We start from the raw sequence: 13,687 nt of genomic DNA, 5'->3' as shown, positions 1-13,687 counted from the left end.
GACCAAAGTGGTCACTCCAAACAAAAATATGCAGCTGTAATCTCCTACTCTGAGATTTATCACGATTAAAGAAGATATTATACTGACCACCCTTCTTCCATCACACAGTCCTTGGTCCAGAACTCCAGGAAGGCGGGCATCACCTCAGCCCTGACATCAAGTACCCTACATAATGAAGAACTGGTCAGTCCACATTTATATTCTTTAATTAAATGATTTCAAATTCTGCATGTAAGCTTTAACTCTGCTGACTTTGGGCTTATCTTTCTTACAACCTTGTAGAAGAGTCATGTCTATAAGAAGACCCTCCAGGCCCTCATATATCCTATTTCCTGCACCACCCCACACAACTTTGAGGTGTGGACAGCCACCACACCCACGTACTGCTATGAATGTGAGGGACTCCTCTGGGGTATTGCTCGCCAGGGCATGCGCTGTACTGAGTGTGGGGTGAAATGCCACGAGAAGTGCCAGGATCTACTCAACGCCGACTGTCTGCAAAGTAAGATGAACGCCGGGAGGCATCACTCCATTTCAGCCCCCAAAGCATTAATGAAGTGAGGTGACTAGTTTACAAACGTGACAATGAAATCTAAATTTAGCAGCTCATATGTGCAGCGGGTAAACACTCCCAGTCACTGCTAGCGCAAAAAGACGGTGTAAATTCAGATAAATACAACCAGTATCTCCAGCTGGCTTTTATAAATTATCATTTTTAATCGTTTCACTTTTTTAAAAAACGTTATATTTTTAAGTTTTTTAATACTGGCAGGTTATCTTTTTTTCACTGGCCTTCCATCAGAGACCCGATGCCAACTTCAGCTATCAGTGAACAGAAAGGCTCAGATCAGTTAGATATTCAGTTGAATTTAGAAGAGGTAGAGTGGGTAATCCACTGTCTGGGAGGGCCACTGTTTGATTCCTTGGCTCTGAAGCATCTTAACTAATTGCCCATATTGTCATAAATGCATCTGTCAGTGATATATGAAGTGTGTGAATGTGGTTTTAATGATTACAGACATGAGAGTGAGAAAGGATTGCAGAAAATACCCTTTTGCTGAGTTTCCGTTTTAGACTTTTTGCGGTGTCAGTTCTTTTTATTTATATTTATTAATAATAGAAAACAATGTAGTCCATTTATTTTCCTCTCCTGTCTATTTGTCAGTGCCAAGCACAGAGCCTTCCTCACTCCTCCTTCTCTTCTTACTCCTACATTCCTATTTTCGTTGTTTTCATGAGAGGATATTACAAACCATTTGTCTTTTCTTGTGATCCGCCTCGCTCTCTTTCCATCTTTTTCACTCAGCATTTTATAGCCCTGCAAAAGCATCCTCTTATATTTCATGAAATACACCAAAGTTGTTATTATAGTGTTATGATATTCGTTTGAAATCATCTGAAAAATTGTAGAAATTTATCCGCCATGATTTCAGGATCAGTAAGCGTGAGCTCACTTCTCATCTCACATGGCACCTTTTTCCGTTTTTGTTTACAAATCTGATTCTTTTACTTCTCAATTTTCTTGCCAACCAGGAGCGGCAGAGAAGAGCTCCAAGCACGGCGCCGAGGACCGAACTCAAAATATTATCATGGTTCTTAAGGATCGCATGAAGATCCGTGAGAGGAACAAACCAGAGATCTTTGAACTCATTCAGGAAGTGTTCACCGTCCTCAAGTCCACACATGTCACCCAGATGAAGCAGATCAAACAGAGCGTGCTCGATGGCACCTCTAAATGGTCGGCCAAGATCAGCATCACAGGTTTGTGTCTATAAAAAGAGACAAGCTGCTGTTTATATGCAGTGAACACAGGTGGCGTCTGTGGGGCAGTAGCTCAGAAGGTCAGTTGAATTAAGAGGCATCTGTTTCCATCCAAACACACGCACGCACGCACGCACGCACGCGTATACATAAACCCAGCGGTCCCCAACCTTTTTTGCACCACGGACCGGTTTATGCCCGACAATATTTTCACGGACCTTTAAGGTGTCACGGATAAATACAACAAAATAAAACTAGTACCGGTACCGAAAAAAAGAAGATTTATTCATAACACACGTGAAAAGACCCAGGAAAACCGAGTTAACGATAAAAATGATAACAAAATAACGCTGAAAATCGATAAAAACCATACATTTCACACCTGAGCCTCAACTCTCGCGGCCCGGTACCAAACGACTCACGGACCGGTACCGGTCCAAGGCCCGGGGGTTGGGGACCGCTGCATAAACCCACTGGCCTTACCAGCTTGGCTTTTTTTTCCTTCTTCCTAGTGTTGTGTGCCCAGGGTCTACAAGCCAAGGATAAAACTGGTTCCAGTGATCCGTATGTAACCGTCCAGGTTGGAAAGACGAAAAAGAGGACCAAGACCATCTATGGCAACCTCAACCCCGTCTGGGAGGAGACATTTAATTTGTGAGTCATTGGCTTTTTTGTATGGTTACTGTTAATTAACCTCCTAAGACCCAAACTCTTTTAATTTCTCTTTGCTGTTTGGGCTGATTGGGACCTGATAACTCTAAAAACAAAGAATTCTGTGATTTTTTTTATTTATTTTTTTACTTGATTTTTGGTTCTGAGAAAAATGAGATCCACATATATAAAACATTAGTTTTAAATTTCGATAGAGCAGTGGCAGTATAATGTCCTCGTAAGTGAATATCAGGCTCTTGTAGAGCAAAATTTGGGTCTAGACAACCCAAAATGTGATGTCCACATATGTGAACGCCAGATCCTAGGAGGTTAAATAAACAAGGTCTATTTTTAAGGCTGGTGATTTCTGTTTACGCTTGAAGAATATGATACGTACGAGTCACCCTAGTAATCTGCCCTTCTTGTCTAACTGCCAGTTTACCTAGTATATTTGGCTCACTCTCCGGTTTGGTCTTTGCAGTGAATGTCACAACTCTTCAGACCGCATCAAGGTGCGAGTGTGGGATGAAGATGATGACATTAAGTCTCGTGTGAAGCAGAAGTTCAAACGAGAGTCCGACGACTTCCTCGGTCAAACCATCATCGAGGTCCGCACTCTGAGCGGAGAGATGGACGTCTGGTATAATCTGGGTCAGTTGAATTGGCACGACTCCTCTTTCTCCGTACACTGCCCCGTTTAATATACTGGATCTCATCACCCATCATTTCTTTCCAACGCAGACCTGGTGACTGTGTTTCTGTGTGTTTTGCGCTCTTCACAGACAAACGTACTGACAAATCCGCTGTGTCTGGGGCCATCCGCATGCACATAAGTGTAGAGATCAAAGGCGAGGAAACGGTTGCTCCGTATCACGTTCAGTACACCTGTCTGCACGAGGTAAACTCGCTTTTTATCTGTGAGTGAACATGCATTTAAAGAGGGTGAATGCTTCTCAACCGCTTTGTTTTTAGAAGGGCGCATTTTGTCAGATTATCCTTCGTCCGCCGTTTGTGCATCTTAGAAAAATATCGTTTTTTTCCACATAACGGGCTGCCTAAAAATGTCAACTAATTTTAGCAGGTAAGGCATGACGTTCACACTGACTGTTTTCTGCACATAGTCGTGTCTGCGGTGTAAAGAGACAGCAGTCGTTTAAATGCGAGTCAAAATGAACCGCTTCTCTTTATTTGCTATGTGCTGACTGAAACCGTTACGCTAGGTTTATAGGAATCTTTGACAAACAAAATTAGCTTTTGTTATAAGTGTGTAATGTTGTTTTCGCGGCCTGCGTTTATGAATATGTGTGTGTGAAGCTGTCTTAAATGAGCCAAGCTAAACTAGTTAATTTGCTTGACTGATGTTCACTTTCATAACTGACCCATTAAACTTGAGTTAGTACTCTGGATGAAGGTAAAGATAGAGGCATCACACACATGTTTCTGCTCTGGGTTCGTGCAGAAAATTCTGCTGATTGATTGTAGACCAGTCCCAACTTTGTATGGAGTCATTACTCAGTCCATTACTCACAGCACATTAGCTGACCTTAACTGACAAATGGGCACTGTTACTGCCTCTCAAGTGCCCATAAACCCACTCAGATTATTTTACAGTGGTGTAAGGTTTTATGGATGAGACAGCACCTTGTGTTGGCCTCATTATGTGGGTTTATGGCTCTTTATGCAGCAGAGCCAACAGACACAACAGCTTGTGAGGTTATAGCGCGCTCTGTCTTAATGGCTGAACTGTTTACAAACGAGTGATAACTGTTTGAATTTTTTCAAGCCTTTTTTCTCTTTTATTTCACTCACGCCGCCTTCTGCTTTCTTTTCCTTAGAATCTCTTCCATTATGTGACGGACATCCAGAATAATGGTGTGGTGAAGATTCCTGACGCCAAAGGGGATGATGCATGGAAAGTGTACTTTGAGGAAACTCCCCAGGAAATCGTAGATGAGTTTGCCATGCGTTATGGAGTCGAGTCCATCTACCAGGCTATGACGTAGGTTCCCGGCTGACTGCCCGACTCCAGAACGTCACCGTTAATAAGAAAGACCCATGTGTTCAGGCGCATCGTAGATTGTTTAGATAAAAATCTAACATTTGCCTGTCCTCCTCTCATTTGCAGCCATTTTGCCTGCTTGTCATCTAAGTACATGTGCCCAGGTGTGCCTGCAGTGATGAGTACCCTGCTGGCAAACATCAATGCCTACTACGCCCACACCACCCAGGCAACCAACAATGTCTCTGCCTCTGACCGCTTTGCTGCTTCTAATTTTGGGGTGAGTCAACATTTAGCTGGATCGATAAAGTTAGATGTCATACTTTTATTAATTAAATAGTTTTATATACTAATTTTCCCCTAACTCTCGCAATGGCATAGTTTCTCTGTTATTTCCCTTTGTCGTGTCCTCTTTATCTTCATTATGTTTAATCACAGAATCTATTAGCACATTTCTTTTATTACCCACAGAAAGAGCGATTTGTCAAGCTCCTCGATCAGCTTCATAACTCTCTGAGGATCGACCTGTCCATGTACCGGGTAAGTTACTCTTTTATAATTTCTTCTGGCTTATAACTAATGATTCTCTGCGTCCTTGCACGTCTCTCTTTATCAGAAGCAATTTGAGGAGGCAAATGTGTTAATTAGATTGACAGCTCATCGGAAACGTGCACAGACACGTTGGGGAAACCATGTACGCCCACACAGTCAGAACAGGGCTTGCTTCCAGTGAAGATTGACCATGCTGGATCGTGCCCAAAGATGCAAAAAACTGGACAAGCACAGATGTGAATTCATGTACTGTGGCTCGCCGTTTCTGATTTCTTTCCTTTTTTTGGCCCGATTGCAGAACAACTTCCCGGCCAGCAGTCCTGAGAGACTGCAGGACCTCAAGTCCACAGTGGATCTGCTCACCAGTATAACCTTCTTCAGAATGAAGGTATAGTCTCTTTCTCTTCCATTTTTATCCTAAAGCTTGGTGCTGAGTTGGATTTAAGGCTTTTCTTCAGAAGCAGAAATGGAGAGAATTCTGCAAACCAACTCTGCTTTCTTCAAATCGTCTATTTAAGCTGCAGAATATCCCATTTTTCCCCCTGACGTGTCAGTGCTGCTGCCCTGCATCACTGCCTGATCTTTCAGCTCTCCCACCTCCCGCATGAAGGCTCCAGGGAGATTTTTATTTTCACTACTCCAGTCTTCTATGTTGCATATTTGGGAGAGCACTGTTGCCTAACTTTAACTATATTCTGCAGCTGTAATAAATTCATCATTTCAAATGTGAGCTCAAATGAATGATCCAGTCACTGCATGTCTGATTTTTGTGCCTGTGTTTAGGTCCAAGAGCTCCAGTCGCCACCCAGAGCCAGTCAGGTAGTGAAGGACTGTGTCAAAGCCTGTCTCAACTCCACCTATGAATACATCTTTAATAACTGCCATGAGCTCTACAGTCGCGAGTATCAGGCAGACCCGGTAAGAAGCAGCAGTGATGGGCTGAATGTCTGCGTGTGTGTGTGTCAGTGAATGTTTTTCTTTTTCCATCTTTGTCAAAAAAATCAACTTTGAATTGATATTTTTTGGCATAAACATAATAAAGTACAAAAAAGTAAAGCCTTGTTAGCACACCATGCATGCGTACATGTACTGGACTTCAGAACATACAGAATCAAACAGTTAGAAAAGTGCAGATGTTCATGTGTGATGGTGATGGTATCTGCATTTGTTAATTTTTTATTTACTTAAAGGTACATCAACAGTCTTCTATAATTTGCTTACGGCAAATTATAGAAAAAAAAGTGCTGAATTATGATTTGTTTATTTAGTTTATTTGTTTAGTCCATTTTTTCCTTGGTTCTTGTTTGGTTTTGGACAAACTTGATCTGTTTTTAGTTTATATCGTTCTGAGCTTCTGGTCGTTACCAAGCAAAACACATAAACTTGGTATATTTCATTCAGTGGCAAAAGGCATTGAGGTTTCCTTTGGAATTTTTGCTGTAGATTTCCAGTGACTGATGATCGTTTTGCTTACATTTAACTTCTGTCCGGTTCAGTTTCCCTTAAGCAAAATGCCGGGAATAATGACAGCCCAACCACAATCTCAGCGCCTTCACACCTGCACCATTAAGTCTGCTTAAATTGAATTCTGGTTCATTTTCCGTCTTGGTGCGGTTCGCTTCTGCAGACACGAGCAGGGTAATTGCACTTGCAGTGGATCTACCACAGACGCATTCGAGGAGGCGGTCTCGATCCAGTTCCAAATGAACTTCAGACTGATTCGTTTATGGTGGGAATATGATCTGACCCAACCACTGAATATATGCTGGGCGTTTGCCTTCTGATAGCCAGGCATGCTTTGCTTCCTGGGATGTAGCAGAGTACCATAAGCCTGCAGAGTACACAAACTTTAAAGAATTGGAAGACGTGACATTGCAAAGTTATCCTGTAGCTCAGAATACTGCGTCTTCTACCTGCTTTTGCTATTGTTCCTCTTGCACATCTGGCCAACAAGCAGACTGAACTTTCTCATGCGGTTTGTATAAAAAAGACACGTTTTGCTTCGTTTGGAGTTTTCTTTATGTGAAAACAAAGTAAAATCAAACCAGGGGAAAAAGCTTAAAGTTTTAGAAACTCATCAGCTGATTGAATTACAGGTGGAAGTACAACTTTAGTGATCAAAATCAGCGGTTTTACCCAGAAGTCATCACTACAAAGAGAATAATATTTACATTTTTACATTTCTAATACAGAAAGGATTTCAGTTTTGTCCTCATTCCATATGTAGACACTTGTGTGTTGTTGGTTTGTATGCGTGTGTGTGTGTGTGTGCGCGGTAAGTCCGTGTCTTAGTCTGGTGAAGCCAGGCTCTTCCATCCGTCACTCCTGTAGCCGATTCCAACAGCGATTTCTAGAACTTGCTTTGAGCCCTCATTAAAGCACCAAGCCCAATTCTGACTTCCCCGTGAATTTCAAATAAGCATTTTTTTCTCTTTGAATAAAACATTTCGTCCTGAGGGACTTTGCTATATTTTGTTGAAATCTCTGCAAGATCATTCTTCACTCTTCAAACCCTGCAGCAGCCAGCTCAGTGTTTTGTTTTGTTTTTTCTCAGCACATCTTCAGCTGTTTCAAAGAAGTCGACCAGACAGTTGACATTCGCAGTCTGTTTAAAGCTGTTTGAGCAGCAAGTGTTTAATATGTATGAGTTGTTGAGTTAACAACGCAGTCGAGATTTCCCTCCAAAAACGTCTCCCCGTTGCAGACGACAGAAATATTATTGGTAAAATTCACATTAAGATTACACAATTACACGACTCTGGACATCCTGTTGTACGGCTTTAAAAACCGTTTCACTGATCAAAATTCACTTATGTGCAGATTTTTCAGCCAAAAGGGGCAATAATAGCAGGTAAACCTCAGAAAGCCATTGTCATGAGTCATTATAACGCCACTCATGTTGTTGCTTTCCCAGGCCAAGCAGGGTGCTGTGCCCCCAGAGGAGCAAGGACCCAGCATCAAAAACCTCGACTTCTGGTCCAAGTTTATCACACTTATCGTCTCAATCATTGAGGAAGACAAGAACTCTTACACTCCTTGCCTAAATCAGTATGTCTCTAAGTTTTCTACACGGCCGTTCTACCTTTGTGTTTGCTTTGTTTCCTTGTACAAATTTAAACAGAATGGGTTTAATGACATTTTAATGTTATGTAGTTATCCACAGTTTCTCATAGTGCCATTAAAACTGCACTCTGAGGCTCTCGTCAGCTTTCCCGGTTACATGTTCTCCTTCTGCATCCAGATTCCCTCAGGAGCTCAATGTGGGTAAAATCAGCGCGGAAGTTATGTGGAACTTATTTGCTCAGGATATGAAGTATGCAATGGAAGGTGAGTAAAAACCGATAATACAGTTAGTATTGTGCTGTAGTCTTAAAAGTAGCGAGCATACAAAAACACAGAAAAGAAAAGAATCCAGTTAATATTCAGAGAATTTAATTAAACGTCTGTGCTTTTGTTTAACTATCGGCTGCTGGTAGTTCAGCTCACTGGTTATTGGCCATAGCTGGACTCCCACTCAGTATATACAAATGGATATTAAAAAGCCAGCTATTATATTAAACTCTCTTGAATGTTGAAGTTGAAGTTTTGTTTTTGTATTAGCAATAAAATGATCCAGTTATTCTACTCGTGGCTATCTACATCCTCCAAAAACCAAAAAACATTTTAATCATTAAAACACATACGCGCGCACACACACACACACACACACACACACTGAATGTGTGCTCCATGACAAGCAGCTGTTCTTGCTGACTAACTGCCTGCCTGATTTAAATCTTCCAGTACCGCTGCTGAGAGCAAAGATCTCATTTTTTTCAAACAATGAAGCAAAATATATTAATTTTGGTAGATCTTGTGATATGCATATTCTGATTTCTAGCATGCATATTTTTTATCTGATATTTTAAAAAAGTATTTATGCATAAAAATAAAGTTTCTGATAAGACAAAAAGAGGATTTGGCTCTATCCAAGCATGACTGGAATCATGTTTGTGTATTTTAAAACTATTTATTCTGTAAAGTGTCAGTTTTTCAGTTTCTCTGTGCATAACAGACCTGCAGGAAATGCTGGCCGCCTAAACAGTCCTGGAAATACGTGTTTTCTCCTTTTCACAGAGCATGAAAAAAACCGCCTGTGCAAGAGTGCAGATTACATGAACCTGCACTTCAAGGTCAAGTGGCTGTACAACGAGTACTGCAAGGACCTGCCCTTCTTCAAGAGCAGAGTGCCTGAATATCCTGCGTGAGTAGCATCTTGTTTTGTAGAAACAGACGCATCCGGTGAAAAAGAATTATAGAATATATTTTTGAAATGCTCGAATTTAGTTTGCAAATATCTAAATTGTTGCTCCCCGTAGGTGGTTTGAGCCATTTGTCATCCAGTGGCTGGATGAAAACGAAGAAGTGTCTCGTGACTTTCTGCACGGTGCTTTGGAAAGAGACAAAAAAGATGGGGTAAACGTTTCCAGCTCCCTTCCTCCTTATCTCTCCTTCAGCCCTCTTGAAGCGCTGAGTCGCTGTTGTTATTCAAGCAGAATTATTGTAATCCATCCTTTGTACTTCCTCTGCCACACTCAGAGTTATCATCCAAAGTTTCTTCCCCACTCCCGCCCCGCCTCCCACACGTTCTCCTGTCTCCCCTGCATTCTTCAAAGACTGAAATAGAAAGCATGGACTCAGCAGTGCAGATTCTTGGGAAGTTTTCAAAAAGAGTGCCCGTGACTTGCATATGCTTAAAGCCAAAGATGATTCTGTTACAGCAGGACATTGTAAATTAATGGCCTTATTCCAAAGGTTTGACTGCAGAAAAGCTGTCCTCAACTCATTACCCTGACTCCCTGGAGTAGCACCTACTCACCTCTAGCCAATTAAGGACCAGGCGGTAACCAGCAGCCAATTACAAGGAGACAGACAGGAGCTCCCACCTGTCACTGGATGGCTGTCTAACTGTCTGTACGGCTGGCTCTGAGAGGTCAGAGTCTCTGTACAGGCAGTGAAATATATCAAAGGTCCAGTTTAATAACGCATCTAATGGTCTGTCTGTATGGTCTTAGACAGGCACACAATCTCACCTGCAACCTTACTCATCCCCTTCTTGTGACTTTTTCTCCTTTAATTTTCCCCAGTTTTTAATCTTCCCGCGTATCTTTTCTGCCCTGCAGTTCCAGGTCACATCGGAGCATGCTCTGTTCTCCTGTTCGGTTGTGGATGTCTTTTCCCAGCTCAACCAGAGCTTTGAGATCATCAGGAAGTTAGAGTGCCCAGATCCGCAGATTGTAGGACACTACATGAAGCGCTTCGCCAAGGTAGGTGCAGTGAAAATGTCATTTGCAGGTTACAAAATAAAAATGCAAGACCGAGGTCTTCAATTTTTTTTCTGTACATGTTACAACATTTTTTATAATAACAGTAATAATAATAAGAACTTGGATTTGCATAGCGCCCTTTAAGAAACCCAAGGACACTTTACACAAGAGCAGAAAAAAAATATTTCCTTTGTTGTTTTCTTCTCCAGACCATCAGCAATGTGCTTCTGTCCTATGCTGACATCATCTCAAAGCTGTTTGCCAACTATGTCACCATGGAGAAAGTGGTGAGTGGCCAAAGACATAATGACCCAATGTGGTTTTTCCACAGATCTCATTTTATTCTGTTTGCCAAAAACCGAAAGCCAACTTTTGGAATAAACATAAAAACATGCGCATGTGTCCGCTTCTTTTTAGCCCTGCATCCTGATCAACAACATCCAGCAGCTGAGGGTGCAGCTGGAGAAGATGTTTGAAGCCATGGGTGGAAAAGATGTGAGCGACTCTTCTCCACTCGCAAACAGCCAAAACTTCGACTGTTTAATTATTCAGACATAGTTCCTAATGCTAGTATATCAGCCATGTGTTATTATTATCCTATCACACAGCCGCCAGTCAACCCAAACAGCTGAGTGAGTTTGTGTGTTTTTATTGTGGTATTTTAGCTGTGTGTTGAAGCTAGTGATATCCTGAAGGACCTGCAAGTCAAACTCAACAATGTCATGGATGATCTCAGCAGGGTCTTTGCTGTCAGGTGGGAACACGCTCACACATATTCATATCCAAATGAACGCTACAGATGCAGTCTCTTAAACCTTCTCCCTTTCATCCTCTGTAGTTTCCAGCCTCATATTGAGGAAAATGTTAAGCAGATGGGAGACATCTTGGCTCAGGTTAAGGGAACCTCAAATGTGGGAAATGCCAGCAGCGTGGCCCAGGACGCTGACAATGTCCTGCAGCCAATCATGGAGTTCCTGGACAGCAAGTGAGCCAATCTTTAGCTTAAAATGATTCCCTATTTGGAAGCAAGTTTCTTCTGACTGACTGCCTGATTGACTTGCAGATAGAAGGTTTGAACAGTAGGTGGGTAGGGTAACGATGCTCGTGGCTAGAGCTGGAGATATTCCTGCACAATAACATAATCAAGATGAAAGAGTAGAAAAAAACTGACCTTTAAAACACTCTGGAGACTGAGCTTTCATCTTTCAGGGATTACCAGTGAATACACTGATGTGATTGTTTGAATCTTTGGCTTTGTTGGTTGTGGTTATACGATATATGGATAAAATTATTAGTCCGTATTTTTTAATCTTTGAATTTGGGTGTTTTCAGTCCCATTCCCACAGGTGTACAGTGTACAATCCATCACCTAGCCGTGCACGCTGTCTTTACAAACATTTATGAATTAACGGTTTCTAAGAGTTCACTGAATTTAACTGTGGTGCAATAATAGGATGCCACAACCACCCTTGTTTTTGTAGGAATGACTTGGAAACGTTATTTGCCTGTGAATGAATGAAAAATATTGAAATTTCCCCAAATTTTCTGCTTTTCTGAGCGTTTTTTCCCTCATGAAGGTATTTCTCTTTTTCATATTACCTCTTTTTCTTTTGATGATCCGATTTTTCTTCAGGTAGACTGTGTCTTTTCCCCTCTGCTGCTTAATACTTACGTCTCTTTCTTACTTGTGTCTCTCCCTCCTCCTGCCAGCCTGACTTTGTTTGCTAAGATCTGTGAAAAGACTGTGCTGAAACGTGTGTTGAAGGAGCTGTGGAAGCTGGTGATGAACACCATGGAGAAGACCATCGTTCTGCCACCGCTCACAGACCAAACGGTAAGAGCGCATAGAAGTATAAATGCACAAAAGAACATACAAACACACAAAATAGACATATTTAGAGATGTTTTCTTGGCTAATTTGTGTAGACGAAAGAGACATGTACACATATCCATCGCTATCATCTCTTTACAAAATGTTTAATGATTATTTGAAGTCCTTGCGGATGTTTATAGCAACATAAATGAAGATATTACATGTTCATATGGTGACCCCTGCAGTATATAAGGCCTACACGTGCACAAGTATGTTCTACTTACACCTGTTACTGCCAAGGCAACATCAAAGGACAGAAAGAAAGAAGAAGGAGGTGGAGAACGAGAGAAGGGAAAACAAATGCAGACATTTTGTGTGGCCCATGCCTAAGCAAAAGATCAAACAGTTTTTGCATCACATCTACATCCTACCCTCTGCTCACCCCCCCTACACGCAGTATATGCAGCATTGCCCTGCAGGTGCCTTCGTTCATCCAAACAATCCAGACGAAACCCTTAAAAAGCTAAAGAAAAAAAAGGACTGCACCATATCATTCCTGCACCAGCTCATGGCTGCTCTCCAGTATGTCAGTTGTTTGGAGAGATTCCTGATTTATGAGTAACTCACATCAGAGTTGCATAAAAATGTTAGCCTAAAGGATCCGACCCACTTCTGAAAAGAATGATACATTTTGGAAAGCAGCCGCTCTTCTTTTGTTTGTTTTTGGTATATGTGTTATTTCTGTTTGGTTATTAACTAAAGAGCCTCATATCACTGATAATAAAGTGATAATCTGTGGTTACTGTGACCTTCAGTCACAGGACGCAGAGTTTAATGTGCGCCAAAGCTGCACGATCACACCCACAGCGACACTCTTCATGTGGAGCTGCTGAAAGTTAAACCTCGTATTTGCTTTATGAGCAAAGACATGATGCTGTAACGAGTTAGCTTAGGTGTTATGGCTGCCTGCTCAGTTCTCTACCTGTGCTTAGTCCAGGCTCTAAACAGGTGTCAGTTGCTCCACGTCCCTCCAGGCCTGGGGCCCAAACTTGTGATTTTGATTGATGTGGGGCTCTTTGCAGCTTGACTGACCCTTCTCTCTGGTTGTTGTTGTTGTGATTACTATTACATCCTGCTCCCACCGCTCTCCCTCCACAGATGATTGTAAGTACAGCACTCCTGTGTGTTTGTCTGTCTGTCAGTCCACGGTGGTCAATTTCTCTGCTATATGTGGCTGCGATCTTCCCCTGTTTTTACCCCACATCACACCGTCTGCCTTCTCACGACCTCACCTCTTTGATCTGTCTCATGTCTCCTCTTTTCTCTTCTCTCCTCCAAGTCTGTCTCTCATTTGAGAAGACAGGAGCATGGTGCATTCCTAACTAGTTCTGATAGGTCCCACCCCACCCCTCAGCAATCTTCACCGATTAGCCCCCTCTCCCTTTTCTGCTGTCTCTTCTTCATGAACGCTCTCCTCAAACAGGAAATGGTACTCCTCTCCTCTGTTGTGCCTGGGTTTGGCTTGTTTCTTCTCATGCATTGCGCCCTTTTATGGGGACCCCGGTGAGGTGACTGATCTCTCGGTAGCTTGGTATCTACTGTCCC

General features: G+C 42.1%; 1 protein-coding gene across 8 annotated transcripts in view; it reads left to right on the top strand.

Annotated features, from left to right (window-relative positions):
* Positions 1-13,687, top strand: part of unc13a (unc-13 homolog A (C. elegans)) — a 42,661-nt gene that overhangs the window by 19,688 nt on the left and 9,286 nt on the right. For 5 of the 8 annotated variants that reach the window (XM_013909363.1, XM_013909361.1, XM_013909358.1 and 2 more), the window contains 21 exons: positions 109-183; positions 283-502; positions 1,534-1,761; positions 2,274-2,415; positions 2,894-3,063; positions 3,195-3,310; positions 4,248-4,411; positions 4,538-4,691; positions 4,883-4,951; positions 5,262-5,351; positions 5,747-5,881; positions 7,878-8,011; positions 8,205-8,290; positions 9,080-9,206; positions 9,322-9,418; positions 10,126-10,269; positions 10,479-10,556; positions 10,687-10,764; positions 10,935-11,023; positions 11,108-11,254; positions 11,980-12,103. In XM_013909363.1, the coding sequence (XP_013764817.1) occupies positions 109-183; positions 283-502; positions 1,534-1,761; positions 2,274-2,415; positions 2,894-3,063; positions 3,195-3,310; positions 4,248-4,411; positions 4,538-4,691; positions 4,883-4,951; positions 5,262-5,351; positions 5,747-5,881; positions 7,878-8,011; positions 8,205-8,290; positions 9,080-9,206; positions 9,322-9,418; positions 10,126-10,269; positions 10,479-10,556; positions 10,687-10,764; positions 10,935-11,023; positions 11,108-11,254; positions 11,980-12,103 (2,667 nt within the window). Of the gene's footprint in view, positions 1-108; positions 184-282; positions 503-1,533; positions 1,762-2,273; positions 2,416-2,893; positions 3,064-3,194; positions 3,311-4,247; positions 4,412-4,537; positions 4,692-4,882; positions 4,952-5,261; positions 5,352-5,746; positions 5,882-7,877; positions 8,012-8,204; positions 8,291-9,079; positions 9,207-9,321; positions 9,419-10,125; positions 10,270-10,478; positions 10,557-10,686; positions 10,765-10,934; positions 11,024-11,107; positions 11,255-11,979; positions 12,104-13,240; positions 13,247-13,687 lie in introns of all 8 variants that reach the window. The other 3 variants (XM_005727109.1, XM_013909359.1, XM_013909356.1) reach the window with 1 other exon arrangement.

Source organism: Pundamilia nyererei, unplaced genomic scaffold, assembly GCF_000239375.1.
Source record: "Pundamilia nyererei isolate P.nyererei 1_Seehausen unplaced genomic scaffold, PunNye1.0 scaffold00023, whole genome shotgun sequence".
Taxonomy (NCBI): Eukaryota; Metazoa; Chordata; class Actinopteri; order Cichliformes; family Cichlidae; genus Pundamilia; species Pundamilia nyererei.
Note: the sequence above shows the minus strand (reverse complement) of the source record. Positions and strands in the feature narration are given on the sequence as shown.